The sequence below is a fragment of the Aquarana catesbeiana genome, linkage group LG11, assembly GCF_042186555.1.
Source record: "Aquarana catesbeiana isolate 2022-GZ linkage group LG11, ASM4218655v1, whole genome shotgun sequence".
In the NCBI taxonomy this organism is placed as follows: Eukaryota; Metazoa; Chordata; class Amphibia; order Anura; family Ranidae; genus Aquarana; species Aquarana catesbeiana.
In genome coordinates, this window is record NC_133334.1 from 7,126,270 (window position 1) to 7,140,597 (window position 14,328).

Consider the following 14,328-nt stretch of genomic DNA (forward strand, 5'->3'; position numbering starts at 1 on the left):
TGAGGAAAAGCCGATCACCGGCTCTTCCTGTTCACATGGTGATCAGTTGTGATTGGACACGGCTGATCACCTCCGCCGGAGGCTCTTTACTGAGATCGGTGGAGCGGTGTGTCAGACCGACACCCCGCTCCACCGATCGTCGCGATGGCACCGCCCCGGCCGTCATTCTGCTATAGGCCCGGGCAGGAAGTGGTACATGAAGTGCGCATCAATGAATGTTTGCTTGCTTCCATTCATTCGGGAGTCAGGACACAGACACAGTCCTCCTCCTAATCCGCCTCCGCCTCTGACACTTTGTGCGAACGGAGCGGCGACTGATGCTAAAACTTAGTTGCTTGTTGCAGAGAAGAGAGCAGGAACACCAGTGGCCCTAGGCGGCTGCCTAGTTTGCCTAGAGGTAGCACCGGCCCTGTACGCAGGCACCAGGATTTACCCGACTCTGAGCCGGCATCCAGTCCAGTAAGCAGATGGTAACGTTGGATGATTGCCTGAACAAAGATGGCGCTGTCCTTCTGGAGAGAAACCACGATGGTGGTGTTGACAGGGGGAAGCACTATGGTCTCTGGGAGACGTGACAAATACCTGGAAGTGTAAATCCGGCCATAAGAGGATTCGAGTCTCAGCCGGTTCTGCAGATTCTGGACCGAGATTCAAACCATGTATGGGAAGGCCGGATGTACTCAAGTTGATTGATTGATCATCTTGGGAGCAACCAGCCTATCGGATTTTACATGCGATTATTGCTAGTATTAAAGCTGCTAGCAGTTATCAATGTGTTCCCCAATCCCCTCCCCCAAAGACAGAATCAGCCAATCAGGGGCTCTGCCTGGACACAGATCCCGCCCCTTTCATACAGGTCATGTGAGTTCAGTTGAAGTCCACTTGAGGCCCCTTTCACACTTGAGGGACCTAAAAGTCGCACAATTTTGCCACGATTTTGATGCGACTTGAAGCAACGCCTGTGTCATTTTGAGGTCTGTGAACCTCAAGTTGCATCAAAGTCGGACCAAAGTAGCGCAGGGAGTACATTGAAGTCGCACAGATATGAACGGTGCTCATTGGAAATCATGGGGGGGTACGACGTGTCATGTGACCTTGCAGTCCCGAGTCGCAGGACAAGTGTGAAAGGGACCTTAAGATTGTAAAACTGCAGATTATATTTAATCGACAAAACGTTCTTCAACCTCTTGATTGCGACGCCCTCACAGCGCAGCACCAGCTGGCAGCCTGCAGGGGGCCTCCGGCGCGGCTCTGATTAACTTTATTGACTAATAAACGTTTTGAAGAATGTCGGTTTCCGGTAGTCAATTATGACGCCGTTTTAGCGTAACCCAATTTCCCAACTGTCACCGAAGACGCGGGTTACATAATGACAGTCATCAAAATGCAAATTTCTTTTTATTTGCTTTGTGCCGACGTATAAAGATATTACAGTCAGAATAATGAAAGTCGCAATTAGTTTAAAGGAAGGAGCGCAGAAACGGGCGACGATTTATGTTTAATTCCCGCGATATGAGCCACGTGGAAAAAAAAAAAAAACCCAAATATCCGTCTTCAGTGACATGAGTGCGGCATTGAGCGCGTCTCGGGATAAAAGGCGAGATACGAGGATTCCAAATTAAAGTGCACGCAATTCTGTAAAATGGCGCTAATTTGACGAGAATGGAGACAGCCGTCACTTTATTGAGAGAATCGGGGGACGTCCGACCGCGTCCGACCGCGATCCGTCAATGGAGAAGAGTTAAAGGGGACCTCTAGCGCAATTTCAGTAAATTCGCATTTTGATTTATTCCCGATCCTAATAAACATTTTTGATGTGACGATCGGATTCCTCATCTGTTCCTGGGTGCGGCGTTACTAAAAAAAACCATCACGTACATTGAGGGGGAAAAAAGTGTTTGATCGGCTGCTGATTCTGTAGGTTTGTCCACTGACAAAGAAACGATCGGTCTATAATTTTATTGGTCGGTTTATTATAACAGTGAGAGAGAATAACAAAAAAAATATCCAGAAAAACGCATTTCATAAAAGTTATTAATTGATTTGCATTTTAATGAGTAAAATAAGTATTTGACCCCTGCACAAAACATGACTTAGTAGTTGGTGGAGAAACCCTTGTTGGCGATCACAGAGGTCAGACATTTCTTGGAGTTGGCCTCCAGGTTTGCACACATCTCAGGAGGGATTTTGTCCTCTTTGCAGATCCTCTCCAAGTCATGAAGGTTTCCAGGCTGACGTTTGAGAACTCGAACCTTCAGCTCCCTCCACATATTTTCTATGGGATTAAGGTCTAGAGACTGGCTAGGCCTCTCCAGGACCTTAATGTCCTTCTTCTTGAGCCACTCCTTTGTTGCCTTGGCCGAGAGTTTTGGGTCATTGTCATGCTGGAAGACCCATCCACCACCCATTTTCAGTGCTCTGGCTGAGGGAAGGAGGTTCTCACCCAAGATTTGATGGTACATGGCCCGTCCATCGTCCCTTTTGATGTAGTGAAGTTGTCCTGTCCCCTTAGCAGAAAAACACCCCCAAAGCATAATGTTTCCACCTCCATGTATGACGGTGGGGGATGGTGTTCTTGGGGTCATAGGACCTCCATGTATGACGGTGGGGGATGGGGTTCTTGGGGTCATAGGACCTCCATGTAGGACGGTGGGGGATGGTGTTCTTGGGGTCATAGGACCTCCATGTATGACGGTGGGGGATGGTACTCTTGGGGTCATAGGACCTCCATGTATGATGGTGGGGGATGGTGTTCTTGGGGTCATAGGACCTCCATGTATGATGGTGGGGGATGGTGTTCTTGGGGTCATAGGACCTCCATGTATGACGGTGGGGGATGGTGTTCTTGGGGTCATAGGACCTCCATGTATGACGGTGGGGGATGGTGTTCTTAGGGTCATAAGACCTCCATGTATGACGGTGGGGGATGGTGTTCTTGGGGTCATAGGCAGCATTCCTCCTCCTCCAAACACAACAAGTTGAGTTGATGCCAAAGAGCTGGATTTTGGTCTCCTCTGACCACAACACTTTCCCCCAGTTCTCCTCTGAATCATTCAGATGTTTATTAGTGATCTTCAGATGGACCTGTACATGAGCTTTCCTAGGCAGGGGGACCTTGCGGGCGCTGCAGGATTTCAGTCCTTCACGGTGTAGTGTGTTACCGATTGTTTTCTTGGTGACTATGGTCCCAGCTGAGATCATTGACAAGATTCTCCCGTGTAGTTCTGGGCTGATTCCTCACCGTTCTCATGATCATTGAACCTCCACCAGGTGAGATCTTCCATGGAGCCCCAGACCGAGGGAGATTGACCTTTATTTTGTGTTTCTTCCATTTGTGAATAATCCCACCAACTGTTGTCACCCTCTCACCAAGTTGCTTGGCGATGGTCTTGGAGCCCATTCCAGCCTTGTGTAGGTCTACAATCTTGTCCCCGACATCCATGGACAGCTCTTTGGTCTTGGCCACCATGGTGGAGAGATTGGAATCTGATCGATTGCTTCTGTGGACAGGTGTCTTTTATACAGGTAACAAGCTGAGATTAAGAGCACTCCCTTTAAGAGAGAGTGCTCCTAATCTCAGCTTGTTACCTGTATTGAAGACACCTGGGAGACAGATATCTTGCTGATTGATCGGGGATCAAATACTTCTTTCACTCATTAAAATGCAAATCAATTTATAACTTTTTTGAAATGTGTTTTTCTGGATATTTTTGTTGTTATTCTCTCACTGTTATGATAAACCGACCAATAAAATTATAGACGGATCGATTCTTTGTCAATGGGGAAAATGTACAAAATCAGCAGCCGATCAAATACTGTTTTCCCTCACTGTAGCTGGATTCGCATTAGGCTAGGTCCATGCCTGTAGCCACGACGGCATGTGCGTCTTTACCCGCGCCGCGTGTAGTGCTGCCCTGTTCTGGTTGGCTCTGGTGCTGCCCTCTTCTCTTTAGAGCTCCAGTCTGGGAATGGTCCCTTCATGTCAGGCATCACTATATGGCGGACCGCGGTCCAGGTCCGGACCAAGTCAATGTCTTATCTGGACCACCGCAGTACTTCTGTTTAGAAGACATTCTGCCCAGAGCCGTCACTGCCTGCCGCTGTCATTCTCACAACAGTGGGGGCGGGACAGCTCTGGATGCAGGGTTGTCCTAGCAGCCAATCACCAACTTGCAGCTCCTGCCCTGGGGCCAAACCTGCTGTGCCTCCCATCCTCCTCCCTTTCTAAATAAGGTAGGACAGGAGGGGGGGGGGGGCAATGTAAAAGGGGGCTGAGGACATTAACTGGATCGCCAAAAACAGCTCTGGACAGTTAAGAGGGGAAACTCAGGACAGTTAAGGGGGGGCTCAGGACAATATGGGGGAGGCTTAAGACAGTAATGGGGGGCTAAGGACAGTAATGGGGGGCTCGGGACAGTAATGGGGGAGGCTTAAGACAGTAATGGGGGCTCAAGAAAGTAATGGGGGGCTCAGGACAGTTAAGGGGGGGCTCAGGACAGTAATGGGGGAGGCTTAAGACAGTAATGGGGGCTCAAGAAAGTAATGGGGGGCTCAGGACACTTAAGGGGGGGCTCAGGACAGTAATGGGGGAGGCTTAAGACAGTAATGGGGGGCTCGGAACAGCAATGGGGGGCTCGGGACAGTAATGGGGGGCTCAGGACAGTAATGGGGGGCTCAGGACAGTAATGGGGGTCTCAGGACAGTTAAGGGGGGCTCAGGACAGTAATGGGGGAGGCTTAAGACAGTAATGGGGGGCTAAGGACAGTAATGGGGGGCTCAGGACAGTAATGGGGGGCTCAGGACAGTAATGGGAGTCTCAGGACAGTTAAGGGGGGGCTCAGGACAGTAATGGCGGGCTAAGGACAGTAATGTGGGTTACTGAGGATGGTAAGGGGGGTTGAGGACTGTTATGGGGGGGCCCCAAGACAGTAATGGTAGGGCTCAAGACAGTAATGAGGGGCTCAGGACAGTAATGGGGGTCTCAGGACAGTTAAGGGGGGGCTCAGGACAGTAATGGGGGAGGCTTAAGACAGTAATGGGGGGCTTGGGACAGCAATGGGGGGCTCGGGACAGCAATGGGGGGCTCGGGACAGCAATGGGGGGCTCGGGACAGTAATGGGGGAGGCTTAAGACAGTAATGGGGGGCTTGGGACAGCAATGGGGGGCTCGGGACAGCAATGGGGGAGGCTTAAGACAGTAATGGGGGGCTCAGGACAGTAATGGGGGTCTCAGGACAGTTAAGGGGGGGCTCAGGACAGTAATGGCGGGCTAAGGACAGTAATGTGGGTTACTGAGGATGGTAAGGAGGGTGGAGGACTGTTATGGGGGGGCCCCAAGACAGTAATGGTAGGGCTCAAGACAGTAATGGGGGAGCTCAGGACAATAATGGGGGGTGCTCAGGATAGTAATGGAGGGGCAGAGGACTGTAATGTGAGGAGGGGAGGTGCCCAGGACAGTAATGTGGGGGGCGCTAAGGACAGCAATGGGGGGCTAAATGTGCTGTAGGTGCCAATGTGTGGGGGTGCCATTAAGAATCAATGGCACCCCCATGCATCTGCTAAAGTGCAGTGCGATTCTCTGTGGGTTGGGAACGCATGTGATTTCCCACATGTTCCTCAGCCACAGATGTGAGTCTATCCTTAGGCCCCTTTCACACGAGCGCTCCCATCAGGTCTGTCTGTCAGTTTCTCAGGCGGACCCGATCGAACTCTCCATTCACTTCTATGGAGCGGTGACATGTCCGCCGACGTCTGCCAATATCTGATCCGTTCCATGTCTTTATGGACCTTGCTTTGTGCACTGGTCCAAATCATTTGGTGGAGGGGGAGGGGGGATTATGGTGAGGGGGGGGAGAGGGGATTATGGTGTGGGGGTTGTTTTTCAGGGGTTGGGTTTGGCCCCTTAGTTCCAGTGAAGGGAACTCTTAAGGCGTCAGCATACCAAGACATTTCATGCTCCCAACTTTGTGGGAACAGTTTGGGGACGGCCCCTTCCTGTTCCAACATGACTGCCCACCAGTGTACAAAGCAAGGTCCATAAAAGACATGGATGAGCAAGTTTGGGGTGGAGGAACTTGACTGGCCTGCACAGAGTGCTGACCTCAACCCAAAAGAACACCTTTGGGATGGATTAGAGTGCAGACTGAGAGCCAGGTCTTCTTGTCCAACATCAGTGCCTGACCTCACAAATGCTCTTCTGGAAGAATGGTCAAACATTCCTATAGAGACCCTCCTAAACCTTGTGGACGGCCTTCTCAGAAGAGATGAAGCTGTTATAGCTGCAAAGGGCGGAGCCAACTCAATATTGAACCCTACGGACTAAGACTGGGATACCATAAAATTTCATGTGCGTGTAAAGGCAGGCGTCCCAATACTTTTGGCAATATAGTATATATTATATATACACACACACATATACTGTCTGGAGTTGGATGCACTCACAGCATATACATGATGACTCCGATGCTCCAGATATCGCACTGCTGGGTGTATTCGTGAGCGTTGATGATCTCTGGAGCTGCCGGAGGAAGCAAAAAACAAAAAAAAAAAAACAATATTAATAATACACAAAACACTTATAAATGCTTAAACCGGCAACGCACGCAACCTGCTGATCGCCCTAATTTATTCCCCCGATGGGGGGGAGCGGACAGATGTTTGTATGAATTATGTAGCGGCCCCTCGAGTTCCCCCCGCTCAGCGCTCCCAGAAACGATGACTGGATAAATATCCCGATGATCGGTGACTTTTTAATTGTTCCGAGTGACTGTGGAAACAGATGGGGCGCGGGACGGCGGACATCGCGAGCCGCGCTTGTTAAATCTTTGATGTTCTGGATGCTGATGCTGCAGGAGACATCGACACACACCGGCGGGACGGATGAATGACACCGGGACAGACGGGCGCAAAACTCACCGCCAGCAGAAATCACACAAAGGCCACCGGAAAGGAAATCCTAGAAATGAGCTTCTCAGATTCTCCCTTCTGGTCTGTTAAAGGAGAACTCCGGGCATAAAGACTTTCACTTAATAAACGTTCCTCAATAGTCATAAAGGACATCGATCTTTTCTGAGAGCACCAAATATCTTTGCAAACCCAAATATTACATTGTAAATGTAGCAATTACATCCTCCCTGAGCTATGGGAGGGGCCGGCCCAGCAGGCTCCACCCACTACAGGCTGCCTGCAGAAAACGACAGGAGGGGGTCTTACACCCCTTTTTTGTTAATTAGGAGCCACATCTACTCCATTTGTTAGAAGAATGTTGCCAACATTATGTTCACACCCTTCTATGATACATTCCCCCTTGTTTATAAACATTGTTCAGAGGGGAGATAGAGAGATACAAAGTAACATTGTTTATAAACATTGATCAGACAGGAGATAGAGAGATACAAAGTAACATTGTTTATAAACATTGATCAGACAGGAGATAGAGAGATACAAAGTAACATTGTTTATAAACATTGATCAGATAGGAGATAGAGAGATACAAAGTAACATTGTTTATAAACATTGATCAGACAGGAGATAGAGAGATACAAAGTAACATTGTTTATAAACATTGATCAGATAGGAGATAGAGAGATACAAAGTAACATTGTTTATAAACATTGATCAGATAGGAGATAGAGAGATACAAAGTAACATTGTTTATAAACATTGATCAGACAGGAGATAGAGAGATACAAAGTAACATTGTTTATAAACATTGATCAGATAGGAGATAGAGAGATACAAAGTAACATTGTTTATAAACATTGATCAGATAGGAGATAGAGAGATACAAAGTAACATTGTTTATAAACATTGATCAGATAGGAGATAGAGAGATACAAAGTAACATTGTTTATAAACATTGATCAGATAGGAGATAGAGAGATACAAAGTAACATTGTTTATAAACATTGATCAGATAGGAGATAGAGAGATACAAAGTAACATTGTTTATAAACATTGATCAGACAGGAGATAGAGAGATACAAAGTAACATTGTTTATAAACATTAATCAGACGGGAGATAGAGAGATACAAAGTAACATTGTTTATAAACATTGATCAGACAGGAGATAGAGAGATACAAAGTAACATTGTTTATAAACATTGATTTACATAGACATATGTTCATGAACCCGCACAGATGTCGATCAAATCGCCCCCCCCCCCCCCCCCCGACGTCGGTCTGAAATGGCGGTTCAGCTGAACTTGCGCAATTTCAAACCGGACCTCAGTGTGAACCTAGGCTAAAACCTGGAAGCTGATTGGCTACCAGGGGAGGCCAGTCCATTATGGGTGCCCGAGCGCCGCACCCCCTCTTTCCACGCCAACCCCCTATATGCAGTGGATAGATCCATGCTTAGGATGAATCTATCCATGCCTGCCGCAGCCGCCCCCTATTAATGCGTCTGGCCCCTTTCAGGTCACCGGACGGATGAATTAAAGCGCCGGGTTTTTTTTTTTTGCACCTGATTAGAGCCAGAGGCTTCAAAATAGGGTGGGCTCGGGTCACAGAGAATGCGACCGGAGCCCACCCAGGTGTGTTACAACAGCAAATGAATATTCGCTATTGTAACACCGATCCTCAATAATCCGGCCAATTAGAACAGAAGTGGGTGTGAGTTTTCCACCTTTTTTTTCGATTGGCCGAAAAAGAGAAGACTCTCGATTGGCTGCCGAGGAGGAGAGAGAAAACGGAAGCCGCCATCGCCACGATGACCCGTGGAGAGCAGGAGAACGGGAGGCCGCCGAGCGGGGGAAGCCGCTGGTAAAAGAGGAAAGTGCTACCGACTGACCGAAAAAAATTCCACCGGCTGCCACTGTTGGTACAGATGCACCAGATTTTGCACTCTCTATTTTTAGTAAATTATCACCAAAATAATCCTTGTTTATTCTAGAAAAAAGGAAAAAATATTGTTCAGCTCTGTAAGGTGTGTCCGGGCGTGAGAACTGAACTGGTAGAAGATGACTGCTGAAGTGCAGATGACATCACAGCACCTCCCCCTTGCAGATGACATCACAGCACCTCCCCCTTGCAGATGACATCACAGCACCTCCCCCTTGCAGATGGCATCACAGCACCTCCCCCTTGCAGATGACATCACAGCACCTCCCCCTTGCAGATGACATCACAGCACCTCCCCCTTTAAACACAAAGCAAAATCATTGTATTGCACTGCGGTGATATATTCTGTGTTCTACAATAAGATGACACGCCTTGATGTTGACCGATTTAGCTCCTGGGCTTAGTACTAGGTGGTGGTGACATCTTAAGACATCACACGGCACTCAAGTAGTTAATAAAGTTATATCCTGGGAGTTCCCCTGACCCCGCGGGGGGCCCCATGCAGACTTACCCATGTATTTAGGAGTGCCACACGTGGCCTGCAACATGTTCTCGCTTCCAACTCCGCCCTTCTGTACCGCCAAGCCGAAATCCGTCACCTGCCAATGGGAGCAGAAAAACAAAATTTATCCAGAACCATTGTCCACCATTCTAATCACTGACTTCTTGATACATCTGATTCCCTGTATGTCAGAGACAACAATGAGCCTGCAGGGGGCGTGTCTGAGAATTCCTTATTACCACTACAAGCTGGTGTTCCCAGATCACCAGATCTAAATAAAGAATAGGCATAACAGCCAAGTATCCTCATTTCTCCCTGAAGACTTTCCCTTTAAAATCTTACAAACAAGTGACGTGACTTGGTGACGGCTCCGCGTTGGTGCGGAGAAGAGTGGGAATGGGTGAGCGCAGACGCAGATTTACTGACCTTAATGTTTACCATCATCCCTTCACCTGGCTGGTTCTCGTTACTCTTCACTAAAATGTTCTCCAGTTTGAGGTCTCTGTGGACGATATCTGTGCGGAGACACAAACACCGGGACTGGAATCTTCTGGATCATAGAACAATATATATTGTACGGCAGATTTATCATAAATGAGACTTCAATGTCATCCCCGCCACCCCCCACCATGGTCAGAACATGAAATCTACCATCTGATTGGACATTACAGACTAAAAAGACACATTACAGCCCCCAAATCCCCCCTTTATACTGTATGTCTGAAGCTCTCTCTGGCAGAATTCCTCACTTTGTTCCCACCCATGAGGAGTTCTGGGTGTTCCCACCCATGAGGAGTTCTGGGTGTTCCCACCCATGAGGAGTTCTGGGTGTTCCCACCCATTTTTGTATTTCTCTGCTCCCGCAGAGTGTTCCTGTTCACCATTGTGTGCCCCGGCTCCTCCAGTTACATTCTACATAATGTAAAATACATATAAAATCCTACAGGGATGTGGGAACCCCTCATAATGGGCACAGCGGGTGTACAGACCCGGGAACTCAGCACAGGGATGGTGGGAACCCCTCATAATGGGCACAGCGGGTGTACAGACCCGGGAACTCAGCACAGGGATGGTGGGAACCCCTCATAATGGGCACAGCGGGTGTACAGACCCGGGAACTCAGCACAGGGATGGTGAGAACCCCTCATAATGGGCACAGCGGGTGTACAGACCCGGGAACTCAGCACAGGGATGGTGAGATCCCCTCATAATGGGCACAGCGGGTGTACAGACCCGGGAACTCAGCACAGGGATGGTGGGAACCCCTCATAATGGGCACAGCGGGTGTACAGACCCGGGAACTCAGCACAGGGATGGTGGGAACCCCTCATAATGGGCACAGCGGGTGTACAGACCCGGGAACTCAGCACAGGGATGGTGGGAACCCCTCATAATGGGCACAGCGGGTGTACAGACCCGGGAACTCAGCATAGGGATGGTGGGAACCCCTCATAATGGGCACAGCGGGGTGTACAGACCCGGGAACTCAGCACAGGGATGGTGGGAACCCCTCATAATGGGCACAGCGGGTGTACAGACCCGGGAACTCAGCACAGGGATGGTGGGAACCCCTCATAATGGGCACAGAGGGTGTACAGACCCGGGAACTCAGCACAGGGATGGTGGGAACCCCTCATAATGGGCACAGCGGGTGTACAGACCCGGGAACTCAGCACAGGGATGGTGGGAACCCCTCATAATGGGCACAGCGGGTGTACAGACCCGGGAACTCAGCACAGGGATGGTGAGAACCCCTCATAATGGGCACAGCGGGTGTACAGATCCGGGAACTCAGCACAGGGATGGTGGGAACCCCTCATAATGGGCACAGCGGGTGTACAGACCCGGGAACTCAGCACAGGGATGGGCACGCATCTTACCAACAGAGTCTCTGAGATATCGAAGAGCCTCTCAATGGGTTTAACTCTTTATCAAACAAAAATAGCAGCTGCTCAGGTGAATTTATAACTAGAGGAAATGTGCAGCACACAGAACAATACAATAAATTCCCGCCACTCTCCAGATTATCAGCACAAAAGTCTGAATTAAACGGTTTCAATCTTTTAGGATCTGTATTGAGTAGTTCCATTTTTCTGTGATGATGACAGTGTCCAGCAGAGGGAGTCAGTGTGCAGCAGCAGAATGCCGGAGATGCTGATTATTATCTGTCTGTATATGAAGTATTGATGATGCACAGTAGTTATTGGTGATCGGTAGATGCAGATATCAATGTGCACTAAATAAAAGACACTTCCTATATATCACATATAGGAGATTACACATCTCCTCACTTCAAACATTGGGAAATAGGCCAATAAGACTCTTCAAGATGCCACATTTTGAGTCCTTCCATCACACAGACAGGGAGTACAATGAGAACATTTTCAGAACAAACTGTGTCCTCAGCTGTTGAAGTGAATAGAGCCTGAGGCCCCAGTGTCCTCAGCAGTAAATAGAGCACGGGGCCCCAGTGTCCTCAGCAGTGAATAGAGCACGGGGCCCCAGTGTCCTCAGCAGTGAATAGAGCACGGGGCCCCAGTGTCCTCAGCAGTGAATAGAGCACGGGGCCCCAGTGTCCTCAGCAGTGAATAGGCCTGGGGTCCCAGTGTCCTCAGCAGTGAATAGAGCACGGGGCCCCAGTGTCCTCAGCAGTGAATAGGCCTGGGGTCCCAGTGTCCTCAGCAGTGAATAGAGCACGGGGCCCCAGTGTCCTCAGCAGTGAATAGAGCACAGGCCCCCTGTCCTCAGCAGTGAATAGAGCACAGGCCCCCTGTCCTCAGCAATGAATAGAGCACGGGGCCCCAGTGTCCTCAGCAGTGAATAGAGCACGGGGCCCCAGTGTCCTCAGCAGTGAATAGAGCACAAGGCCCCAGCATCCTCAGCAGTAAATAGAGCACAGGGCCCCAGTGTCCTCAGCAGTGAATAGAGCATGGGGCCCCAGTGTCCTCAGCAATGAATAGAGCCCAGGGCCTCGGTGTCCTCAGCAATGAATAGAGCCCAGGGCCTCGGGGTCCTCAGCAATGAATAGAGGCCAGGGCCTCGGGGTCCTCAGCAATTAATAGAGCCCAGGGCCTCAGGGTCCTCAGCAGTGAATAGAGCCCAAGGCCCCACTGTCCTCAGCAGTGAATAGAGCACGGGGCCCCAGTGTCCTCAGCAGTGAATAGAGCACGGGGCCCCAGTGTCCTCAGCAGTGAATAGAGCACGGGCCCCAGTGTCCTCAGCAGTGAATAGAGCACGGGGCCCCAGTGTCCTCAGCAGTGAATAGAGCACGGGGCCCAGTGTCCTCAGTAGTGAATAGAGCACGAGGCCCCAGTGTCCAAAGCAGTGAATAGAGCACGGGGCCCCAGTGTCCTCAGCAGTGAATAGAGCCCAGGGCCTCTGTGTCCTCAGCAATGAATAGAGCCCAGGGCCTCGGTGTCCTCAGCAGTGAATAGAGCACGGGGCCCCAGTGTCCACAGCAGTGAATAGAGCACGGGGCCCCAGTGTCCTCAGCAGTGAATAGAGCACGGGGCCCCAGTGTCCTCAGCAGTGAATAGGCCTGGGGTCTCAGTGTCCTCAGCAGTGAATAGAGCACGGGGCCCCAGTGTCCTCAGCAGTGAATAGGCCTGGGGTCCCAGTGTCCTCAGCAGTGAATAGAGCACGGGGCCCCAGTGTCCTCAGCAGTGAATAGAGCACGGGGCCCCAGTGTCCTCAGCAGTGAATAGAGCATGGGGCCCCAGTGTCCTAAGCAGCGAATAGAGCACGGGGCCCCAGTGTCCTCAGCAGTGAATAGAGCACGGGGCCCCAGTGTCCTCAGCAGTAAATAGAGCACGGGGCCCCAGTGTCCTCAGCAGTGAATAGAGCCTGGGCCCCAGCGTCCTCAGCAGTAAATAGAGACCAGGGCCTAGGTGTCCTCAGCAATGAATAGAGCCCAGGCCCCCCTGTCCTCAGCAGTGAATACAACCCGGGGCCCCAGTGTCAGGATTCTGAACAGTATATGATATGATGTGCACTTACCTTTCTTGTGCAGGTAGGTGATAGCGGAGGCCAAGCTGTGAATAATGTGTCTGGTTTCTGTCTCTGAAAAGTGCTTTCTGCGCAGGAGGATCTTCTGCAGCTCACCGCCCTCGCAGAGCTCCATCACCAGGTACATCCGCTGCAAGACAAACCACCAAACCTAATACGTTCCGTCAGAGACTGACGCAGGTGACACAACCGCATTTCCCAACCACGCCACAATATGTGACAGACATAGAAATGTTCTCAGTGTACTGAATGATACTGGCTTGGTCATTGGACAATTCAATTATGAGGTCATATATGTGTCCCCCACCCCCCTCCTGTAAGAATGTCCCCTGTGTTAGACTGGCAGCACAGCACAATGCAGCAAAGCCTGACTTCTCTCTAATTGAGGGTGCTGTTCAGGGGATTACAGAAAGGTTATACAAGGACACATTCAGGTGTGCAGCAGACTGATTACATCATCTCAGGTTAGGCAAAGTTACAATGTACAGTCTGATCAATGGGGGAGGGGAGACTGAGGAAATGCTTCCTCCTGCCTGCAGCAGACTGATGACATCATCTCAGCCTAGGCAAAGTCACTGATTGGATCTCAAGGACGGCTTATTTCTGATAAAAGGTGAAGGTTTTCTGAACAATGATCATGTTTCTGTATATTGTGACACTTCAGGAAATTATTTATGGAGACTTGTAAAGTTAGTGACAGGTGCACTTTAATAGATGTGAATGTACAATGTATATTTAAAGCGCTGCGTAAATTGACGGCACTATATAGGTACCTTAAATAATAATAATTATCTCTACAATAACAGTCTATTTTATTCATGTGGATTGCCCTCGGTTGATACAAGTTTGTAGCATTTACTATGTCTGATCAACAGGTGATCCCTACAGTGGGCGGAGCCAGAGAGACGAATCGAGGAATGGAGAACACACAACAATGAGGTTTCCTCCCTAACCCCTCTGGAATGAAGATGATTGAAAGA

General features: G+C 49.6%; 1 protein-coding gene across 2 annotated transcripts in view; it reads right to left on the minus strand.

Moving 5' to 3' along the window:
• The window catches only part of STK33 (serine/threonine kinase 33), a 94,911-nt gene that overhangs the window by 14,462 nt on the left and 66,121 nt on the right, over nt 1–14,328 (minus strand). For both annotated transcript variants that reach the window (XM_073603975.1, XM_073603976.1), the window contains exons 5-8: nt 13,340–13,478; nt 9,770–9,858; nt 9,353–9,440; nt 6,441–6,516 (exon numbers count right to left, since the gene is read on the minus strand). In XM_073603975.1, coding sequence (XP_073460076.1) covers nt 6,441–6,516; nt 9,353–9,440; nt 9,770–9,858; nt 13,340–13,478 — 392 coding nt within the window. The remainder of the gene's footprint in view (nt 1–6,440; nt 6,517–9,352; nt 9,441–9,769; nt 9,859–13,339; nt 13,479–14,328) is intronic.